The following is a 10,552-nucleotide window of genomic DNA, read 5'->3' as shown; positions in this document are numbered from 1 at the left end:
TTTATTCAGGGTCTAATAATAATAGCAACAGCAGCACAAAAGAGACCTCTCACCTGGCAGACCAAGCAGTGCTGCCCTTCGTGTTCTCAGTGACTCAACAAAATAAACAAAGCAAATTACTTCAGAGCCACCAACTATTAAATGCCCGTGGCCGACGCAGGAGATACTAGATACATTAAGGAATGAGCTGATTTCAAGTCAACAGTAAAATATATGAATCACGAGTAAATGTTCCTGTCGAAAACCAATCAATGATGATTCAATTGTCGTGGAGAGACGCTGCAGCCGAGGGGATGAGACAGAAGAGGACCCTTCCCTTAATATTCGATGTTAACAATTTAGAGGTTGATTTGAAAGTTAAAGACAACTTTATTTTGTGATAATTACTCATCTAACGTGAATTAAATAATACAAAATTAACCAAATACAACATGTACCTCCCCCCCTTGTGAACCCATTCCATTGGGCATCTCTCTCCTTTCTCCCTCCACACATCTTCAACCTTGAACTCTCCGTTATATATCATGGCCAGTCAAAGCCCCTCCTCCCTCTCCTATTGGTCAGCTGCCGAGACCATTGTCCATGCCTTACTCTTTCTACCTTCGTCCCCCACGATCCCCCTCACCGCAAAACATTCCAGACGACCCAACATGACGCTTGCCAGAATTCTCACTCGCACCAAATCACGTGACGACATCACCACGATCCTCCGACTGGGCTCACACGACAATCGCACATCAACGAGATCATCACATTGACCATCTTCAAGGTATTCTTCTCTCAAGGTACCCCCTTCCCGGCCCACCTTCCCTCTCATCCCACTCTCCTCTCATCCGTGCACACTCCGCTCCTGCAACCAATTGCTTTCTGCTGAAGCCTCAAATCGACATTCGCTCGGTGCGAGGTCGCTACTTTGCCTGTGTTGCCCTCAAACTATGAAACTTCCTTCCCCCAGCCACCTGTGCTGTCCCCTCCTTGCCACTGTTCAAGATCCAGGATCAAAACCTTCCTCCCTTCCTCTGATAATCTCTCTGCTGAACATCTGTGGAAAAAGAACTCCAAAGCTAATCAGATTCTTCCAGTATAAAATCAAGAGTCTGCTTCTTTATTCATGAAATCAATGTTACTCCTTTCCATATGATTCTCATGTACAATTGTCGCGTAACAGCATATCGAGATTTGGTTGCAATTAGAAACTATATAATGTCCAAATTGTATTGTGTCGGTAATGGACTTTTTTTCACCACGGTGGCTCTGTGTGGATTGGTCATGGACAAGCGATGGTCAGGAATGGTTCAAATATCACTCGCCACTCATTTTAGTCGCAGTCACCAATCCAATTCAGGTCACCAGGGTTCATAGCAGTGCTGTGATTCCTGCACCACTGCAACCTCATAATGAATATGTATGCCACAAATTAAAAGTTGGACTAAAAAACAGTATTATACTCATCACATGTGCTAGGCAATAAAACCCGTTCCCTTGGACGCGAGGATGCTTGGTCTCCTACTCCCTTGGCTACAGCCTCCCATTGCCAAGGTACGCTCATTTGTCACGAGAAAGTTATTGGTTAATACCTGGCGTTACCCTCCACCCGCTCATCCCCCCCCATCAATGCAAGGGTTAGCGAACCCAGGAGTGGTTCTGGGTAGGTTCCAACGTGATCGCAAACCTCCAGAGAGCCTTCGGCCAATCAGGTGCAAGAGGAGCCGTGGCCGCGTGTTTGGGTGCACTCTGCGAAAGTTCACAACGCGAAGTTGACGCCCGCTTGTTGAACACACACCCCCCACGACCCCCCCCCTCCCTTCCCCTGCTGGCAAGTAGCTGGAGCCTATTGCTTACATTACACACACGGCCACGAGAGAGAGAGAGACGCGCAGGCAACGAGAAAGTGAGTAATGAAAAGGCCTCCAACGGAAGCGTCGATTCGCCAATTTAATAAACCCCACGAAGATCAAAGCGGCGAATTTCCGGGAATTCTCCGCATTAGCAAGATGCAACCCACGACTTGTTTTGGGGGTCAGTATATGAATGAGCCACGAAGCGTGGAATATACGAATGAGCCATGCAGCTTGGAGCACATGAATGAGCCGCAGAGCATGGACAAATGAATGATTATGAACGCACTGCTTTATAATGGGGAGGTCGGGAAGATGAGTCCAAGCAGCTCGTGGTGTCGTCTGCTTGTCCTCTTGGGGGTCGCTGTATTGCTACGGAGAACTGAATTCGGGATGGTGACTGAAAAGCGAGATTATGAGGACGCATCGCGAACGTTTGCTTTACAATACAAGGGCAATAAATTGGATCTAATAATCTGAAGAATACGGTAAGAGGACCCCCCTTCTAAGCTCAAATTGATTGGCATTGCCACGTTGCGTTGGGTCGCCCATCGTCATACGCGATTCACGTTGTGAATTAGAGTTGATGTTTAACGCTTCCAAAGGCTGATTTTATTAACTTATGTATTTGCTGTCACCCTAATTGGGTGTTTTAAATTGAAATATACACCGTCGGTTGGAGATCTTTAATTACTGAACTCATTACTTTCACTTGTCATACACCAACACCGCCATCATCATCACCGACGATCATTGCGCCCGCGTGAGAACGATTACCGTCAGTTTGCCATGAATGTTGATCAACATTATTTCAGTCAACAACATCATCATCATCATCGTCGTCGTCGTCGTTTGACAAAAGACGCAGAGCCGAATAAAAATCCACCAGGCATGGACTGATAACCGTCGGCAAAAAAAAAAAATATTTGCGCGACCCAAGCGCCGAAAGCCTCTTCTCGTTTGTGCAGAACGACGACCAGCACGGGGAGGGCTTGCGAGCCGCGAACGTCGAACGCCGCCGTTCGTGTCGAGACGCAGCGGACACGCTTGGGTCGCCGCATGGCTGGCTCTGACCTGGGTTTGACCCCGACAGTCCAGGAATTGACAGCTGCCATTTGGTGGCGGCAGGGATTTATTTGTACCGAGGATCTGCTACTGCCATTGTCTTGAACTTTATTTACGGTAAACTGCCACGTTTTGGTACCACTCCTCGGAGCAGGAATGAATTAATTTATTACAGGAAACTGCGGCACAGATCGGATCATTGACCCAGTGCCGACTGTGAAATATGTCCGGGTTTTCTTCTCTCCAGAGGACAAGGTGGCAACCCTGAGGCATGCCCGTTGCCCGTGGGCATGTCTTACTCGGCTCCGCATCGACGACCGTCGCGCCTGTCCAAAAGATCAATCGAGTAGTGCTACAAAACGCCCCCTCGAAACCACGAACAGCCACGCCCGCGCATGTGTGTAAATATATATACATAGAGAATACGTAGGTGGCGCGTGTGAACAGTTATACCCTATGCCGTGGCATCGTAACGGCGCGTGTGAGTGACGATGCCGTGACACTTGGCCAACAGCCCTCTGCCTCTCGGTCTGTGGTTGTCCAGCCCGAGCCGTCTGTGCTCTGCCCCCCCCTCCCCCCCCGTCTGGTGTGCCCGCGAGGCTCTGGGGACTCTGCCACTCTCACTCTGTCCCTCCCACAACCTTCTCTCTCCCCTTCTACCCCTGCGGCCGTAAGGGTGGCGGGTCAGAAAAGGGAAACCGGTAAAATGACACGTGACGAAGTGTGTGTGTGGGGGGGGGTTAAGATTATATAGTCATTTTCAGTCTTTGACGATCTACTGACGGACAGAGGCATCTCTAAAGCCTGATGGTCACGGGTGTTTTTTTTTTTAAAGCGAGCGCACTTCAACGCGTTGGTTGAGTGCGGATCGGTGAAATGAGGGGGTGAGGGGTTGGAGCCCAGGACTGGTTCTGACATCACTCATCGCTGACTCTGGCGAGGCGGCCCTTGCGGTAGCGCATTCGACGCTTTATTGCAGAGGCTCGCGGTTAGAATCCAGCGGCCGCCCTGGTTATTGCTGCGGTGTGCACTAACCGTGATGATACGTCGCCGTCTGATTAACAGTGGGTGTTCAAGATCCCGGGATGTAGTTCGGAAATAAATGTAAAGAGAGACAATGAGTCATTCGGAACACTCTACCGCCCACTGACAAAGCAACACCAGCAGCAGCAGCAGCAGCCGCTCCACTCCACTCCACCCCACGTGGGACTCTCTGCACGTGGATAAGGATCAAGGGACAGGGGCTCGGGGTTGAAATTTGGAGAAGGGTGCAATTGAGGCAATCACAGGAACGCATCAGTGGATGATGACTCCGTGCCGCTCCACATGGACACTCGCCAACGCTCCCAGCCTCTCCGCGACACTCCCCGTCAACACTCGTGAGTGCTCTTAGTCGCTCCAAAAGTCAGTCCCCTATCCACGACTGCAAACTGTGATTCTACATTCCATGCGTCCTCTTCATAACTACACACACTACCCCATCACACCTCACCCCATCACGACTCACCCCATCACGACTCACCCCGTCACACCTTAGCCCATCACTCTTCGTCATTCCTCCGTGCCACTCGACACCACCACTTCTCCACAACCAGATCCCTCCTCTCCCTCATCACAACCGTCCAGTCATCACTTGTTTGTCTCCATCGCCATCACTCATCCTAATGCCCCACTTCCTCGCCGCCCCCTCCCCCCTCGCCTCCCGCCATCGGCTCTCTGTGTCACTTCCTCCCCTTCCTCAGCTTCCTTCTCCTCGTCCTCCCCGTTACTCCTCCTCCTCGTCATCGTCGCCCTTGTCGTGGTAGGTGATGAGCACGACGGCCGGCTCAAAGCAGTCGTCCAGGAACTTGAGCAGGCTGCGGTAGAAGTGGCGGCGCGAGTGATTGTCCAGCAGCGTGTGGCCCTCGTCCGGGAAGATCTGGGGAGCGCGTGCCAAGCGAACCAAGCCGAGTTGTCACACGTGACGGAGGAGCGAGCTGGTGACGTGGTGGAGACTCCACATTCCTATGATGGGGGTTGAGTCTATCCATAGGACAAACCGGTGCCGCACCTCCGATTTGCACGGTGCGGTGCGAAAGAAGTTCAACATGCTCACGTGGACTTCCCCACAAGGTGGTACTATTTTATCGTCCGCGTAGGAATGATGGGCGGAGTCAACCACCCAACCAGGATTTGAACTCTCAACCATCTGACTGCGAGCCTCTCGCTCGCTCTCTTGCTGGGCCACATTGGGGTTCAACATGTTTGTACGTTGAACTCCTTTCGCGCTGTACGTAGCCAACCGTGCTAATCGGAGGTGCGGGGGAAGGACGTCAAACTGAACACAAGAGGCGGTTCCAAACGACATCAGCCACCCGTGTGTGTGCGCACAACGAATGCGACGTTGCGGCACGCGCAATTCGATACGACCGTACGACACAATTCGGGTCGGGCACAGTGACTTAACGTGACCGCACGTCAGGACGCTGGGCAGAGCAACAAGAAGTGTTGCGCATATTCATTTAACGACAAGGCAGCCATAGACGGTTGGTACTGCAGGTGATGCTGAAGGTGGAATAGCTGATGATGAAGATGATGATGATGATGCCAAAGGCAATGACAGTAAGCAGAGTTTGACAGTGGTGCACAGGCACCCTCGACAACAACAATGGACACACCCGGCGATAACACCGCGGCCTTAAAATAAAGTAAAAACCGGTGACGTTTCAGGCAACAGCCCTTCTTTCACAGCACACAAGGGAGGGCCTTTGCTCTACAAGGGCAGCGGTTGTTGATGAGTGTGTTGAGTTTTTCATGACGGCAAATGTAGCAAGCGAAGCACCGACGGTGATGACGATGATGACGCTGACGACGATGATGTTAGAGGGATGTACCTGGAGTGTGTAGTTGGCCCCAGCGTTGATGAGGTGAGTAATGAGCTCCGCCGTGTGCTGAAAATGCACCTTGTCTACACAGACAGCACACACAGAGACAGCACACACACACGGCACACACAAACAACACACAGACACACAAACAAACACATATACACACGTGTAAAAATACACACGAGACAAAGATCCCCTGTGTAGCCTTGACACGCTGCTGGGGCAAGTGCTGTTAGCGAGTAGCACCTACGAAGGCTGGCACGGCACACGAGGGGGTGGTGTGGCCACCACCACCCCCTCGAGTACTCATTTGAGGCTGAGTCGACATAGGGGCGAATGAACTTTGAGATTTGTAAGGGCACGGGGTGAACTATGAATTGGTCTGTAATAAGACAGGCACTGATAAGGGGTTGACAGGTATGTATTTTTACAGAAGATATTTTGGTCATTTTTTGTTAAATCATACAAACTAAGAAAAACATGGTCATATTGTTATAGTAGGCCCTTTTAGTTTGCTTAGGCCCTAGGCACAGTGCCTATTGGATAATACGGCCCTGGTAGGTGGGTGAGTGAGTGGGTGAGTGAGTAGTCAGCCAGTCAGTCAGCCAACTCAGCTCAGTCAGCTAACCCATGGCACCTACTGGGTCTGTCCCGAGACCTCCTGTCAGCGAGCCTTCGACACTTCACGTGGCCTTAAAGTGCACCTGGCCTGGCACAGGCGCCGTGGGTACGTCACCGTCACTAAGTGGCAAATGGCGGGTATTGGTATTGGAGTGAGTATGGGATCGTCCATAAATGACGTCACGCGATTTTGGACGATTTTTGACCCCCCCCCCCTCGTCACACGGCGTCACAAAAAGTCAGACCCCCCCTCAAATATGACGTCACAAAGCTCTGCCCACCCCCCTCCCCAAAATAAAACATGCTTCAAAACGCTTTAAACTATTGTCATTGTAGTATTTAATGTGGCGCTGCACTCTGATGTTGTAGGAGAAAACATTTATCAAAAAGTCGATTTAATTAAGTAGAACGTGTTGTCTATATGTATTAAGGTTGCGCATATTCACGTGACGTCACATTTCTCAACCCCCCCCCTCCTCCTCGTCACACATCGTCACAAATGTCTGACCCCCCCCCCAGGTGCGTGACGTCATTTATGGACGGCCCCTATGCCCTAGGCACATCGTTTAGGGTCTGCCTAAAGGATAATACGACCCCGACTGACTAGAGTGCATGAAGCAGCGAGTACCGTCGGCCGTGCCGTGCACCAGCAGGAGGCGCCCGTCCACCATGCGGGCCACGTGGGGCAGGAGATTGGCGTCCTGGGAAAGCGGGGGGGGGGGAGGTCAGAGGTCAAGGGGTCAGCAAACACACACACGGCCAATTTTCGTCAATTCCACTGCTGGATGAGCACCATGCGAGTCGCTCGTGGAGGCAGGCGGTATATACGGCGGCATAGAGGGTGCAGTACAACGACACATTTCCGCGGCACATTACCTAAACACGGCTGCCAAAAATAAACCTAGGCCCGCAAGCCCTTTAACAACGTGCCTTGCATATTGGTTACTCATCCAAGCTCTTATCCGTGCCAACAAGTGGAAACCACCTGATCATAGATACTCACTTATAAGAGTTAATACAAAATCAAGAAAAACACCTCCATCAAAAACACTGCGGCCTGAACAGAAAATAACAAAGTAGTCGACGTTTTGGGAAATGGCCCTTCTCCATTGCACATTGTTGTTGTTGTTCATTGTGCACTACCGCCAATGCAGGAGCAGCATCGTCGAGTGATTTGTTCCCGGATTAGGGCGATAACGTGTTCACTAATTAGGGCGACTGTTTGTTCATCAGTTGCGTGGCTTCAGTCGTGTGGCGGGCGGTGACGGACTCCCACCTTGTAGGCCTTGCCGTCGCGCGAGGGGATCCCCAGGTATCGCTCGGAAAAGGCGGAGGCTGAGGACAGAACGAGGGCGCACGGAGGGAGAAGGCGGCACAGGGAACACACAAAACACACCACCCACAAGACACACGACCGCAATTATTCCAATGCTGAGGCAGTCCCCCACCTCCCATAGCCTGACCTTGTCAGGGAGAGGGTGGTGCACGACACAGTCAGCGTCACGCACACAGTTTCAACAAATGTTAAACGCTCGACGGAACGAGCAGACGATGCACGATCAGCTGTTGCCCGTCGCGCCTTTCTGCTCCAGCTCTTGAAATTCGGGGGGATGTTTCCCCCCCCCGCCCCCCCCCCCTTCGTTTAGCCGTGGGGGCCACGCAACCCGACCAAGCCCACGTCATGAATCCTGCAGCAGAAAAACCCAACGGCGAGTGGCGCGCGGGGAGAGAGAGAGTGAGAGAGATCGTGTGCCTCACCGTAGAGGGAGAAGTCGGTGATCGGCGCCACCACGACTCCACATCGGGCGAGGCCTTCGCCAGCGCTCAACAGCATCGCGCTCATGTAGCCCCCGAAGCCCTGCGCGGACAATCAAGCACGCGGTGGTAAAAAAATGAAGTTAAAATTAATAATAATAAAATAATAAAAATCACGACGTTTCGGAGGCAACACAAGTCTCCGTCATCAGGTGGGACCGTCACAGCCAGATTTGCTGTATCAAGTGATAAAAAATTAAAATTAATAAAAATAAAATAATAAAAATCACAACGTTTCGGAGGCAACACAAGTCTCCGTCATTAGGTGGGACCGTCACAGCCAGATTTGTTGTATCAAGTGATACAGCAAATCAAGTGATACAGCAAATCAAGTGATACAGCAAATCTGGCTGTGACGGTCCCACCTGATGACGGAGACTTGTGTTGCCTCCGAAACGTGATTTTTATGATTTTATTAATTTTAATTTCATTTTTTTTACCTACGTGACTTTACCGAAAAAACTACGAGTATGAATCCTTGCAGTCACGAAAGCTTCAAATCTAGAAAGCACGCGGTGCTCACTCGCTCACACGCTGGCCCCAGTGGACGATCACTCGCACGCACGCGGCGTTCACTCACGCATGATTTAAATGTATGTTGCGCACAGATTGAACTTGAAAGGATTGTATAACATTGACAAACGTGGTGATGTTTAAAAGGGGCTGAGCTACGTCTGTTCTGCTGTCCTGGACAGCATGGCTGGAGCCAAGGCGTGCCGCTGGATAGAAGTATTTTCAACCGCTTATCAGTTCCTTTCTTATTACAGACCAATTCAGAGCTTATTGGTCACCCCGTGCCCTTTAAATCTCAACGTTCATCCTACAAAGTCCCATCACAAGGGAGAAACACAAACAGACAATTTATTTAGCCCGTATTGAAACGGCTGTACGCCGTATGGACCCGAAAACTCAATTTCCCTGTACAAGAATAGGGCGGTAAACCGTATGGGTTGACAGCTATGGTTGTTAGGATGTTTTTTTTTACCATCCCGAGTGCGATTACCTTTGACGATACGCGTTAAGTCACGTGCTTAATTAGGAAGTACACTTGAGGGTGTTGAGAGGCGCGGGGGAATGAATTAAAGAGATAAGTCTTGAGAATTAGACAGAAGTGACGGCCCCGACGCCAGTTGAATCACTTTCAGGGGGTGACTCCCCGGGAGGGACCAGAAGGCACATCGCCAGCCAAAACGAAATTAAGACCGTCTGGATTCAGCTCAACGTATCTCTGTGAGTGTTATTTATTGACGTAATTATTCTATAAAAATGCCTTGTATGTTTGCATTCTTTATATGAGTCCAAATGCCCCCACCTCCCCTCCCAAACACATTTTGAATAAAGACTCAGTGTATCCGATGATGCAATTTCCTGGTGTTGCATCTGCCCACTTGCTGCTGACCAAATCCCTTTCTGATTGGCCATGGTTGTGTATAAATTGAGGCTGGTGAAATGGAAAGTGTCGTGCAGTCTCCCCAGGTAGTGGTCATCTTACCGTTATGATGATGGCCGTAATGATGATGATGATACATGAATAATATAATGATTATGATGAAGCTCTCTACCAAGTGAACGACATCCTTGCCATCACAGTTAATCAGGCCTCCAGCATCGTGTGAAGCAATGCTTACCTTTCCATACACACCTACGCGGCTTGAATCTATGTAGGGTAAGGTGGAAAGGAACCTGGACACAAATAGACAAAATACATCAGTGCCGGATTAAGCTAGTGCGGGGCCTGTAGCATATGTTATAAAGGGGCCCTAAATAAAAAAAAACATAAATATAAAAACACACATTTTTAACTTGCATAGTAAGGTAATTTTCTTTTGCTATACATCCAGATAATACGACAAATCGTTAACCTTAAACACCCAGTCGTTCATAAAAGTTGAAGGCAGCATAGTACTACAGTAATAGAGCAAGTGCAGAATCACTGAACAGGAATTGATAGCTTGAAACCATTTAGCGTGGGGCCCTTGAAAGTGTGGGGCCCGTAGCATATGTAGCTACTTTTGCTACTGGGATAATCCGGCACTGAAATAAATTACAACTATTTACTGGGTTTACATGTTTCCCATGGGCCACAGTAGAAATTGGCACCACCTAAGGTGGCATGCACATCTGTAGTGGTACTCATGTGATTTATACGACCAATGAGAGTGGATTTCACGAAAACCCCACACATCTCAAATCGGCGTCACACAATTCACCGTTACTGGCCACACAAAAACAACGGGAACCGCTAGATTGATGTCATCTCTGACAGAACCGACAAGAGAGGGCATCTGGTTCCCGGGCTCATGGACTAACTTGAGAATAAGGAGATACAACTCATCTTTCAAAAAT

General features: G+C 49.9%; 1 protein-coding gene across 1 annotated transcript in view; it reads right to left on the bottom strand.

The window, feature by feature from the left end:
* Positions 1-1,084: 1,084 nt before the first annotated feature.
* The window catches only part of LOC144943501 (inactive dipeptidyl peptidase 10-like), a 518,643-nt gene continuing 509,175 nt past the window's right edge, over positions 1,085-10,552 (bottom strand). Inside the window, exons 21-26 of the mRNA XM_078871017.1 lie at positions 9,835-9,889; positions 8,150-8,249; positions 7,668-7,726; positions 7,020-7,092; positions 5,777-5,850; positions 1,085-4,821 (exon numbers count right to left, since the gene is read on the bottom strand). Coding sequence (XP_078727143.1) covers positions 4,669-4,821; positions 5,777-5,850; positions 7,020-7,092; positions 7,668-7,726; positions 8,150-8,249; positions 9,835-9,889 — 514 coding nt within the window. The 3' untranslated portion in view covers positions 1,085-4,668. The remainder of the gene's footprint in view (positions 4,822-5,776; positions 5,851-7,019; positions 7,093-7,667; positions 7,727-8,149; positions 8,250-9,834; positions 9,890-10,552) is intronic.

This window comes from Lampetra fluviatilis, chromosome 31 (genome assembly GCF_964198595.1).
Source record: "Lampetra fluviatilis chromosome 31, kcLamFluv1.1, whole genome shotgun sequence".
Taxonomy (NCBI): domain Eukaryota; kingdom Metazoa; phylum Chordata; class Hyperoartia; order Petromyzontiformes; family Petromyzontidae; genus Lampetra; species Lampetra fluviatilis.
The sequence above is the reverse complement of the archived record's forward strand: the minus strand, read 5'-3'. Positions and strand labels throughout refer to the sequence as shown.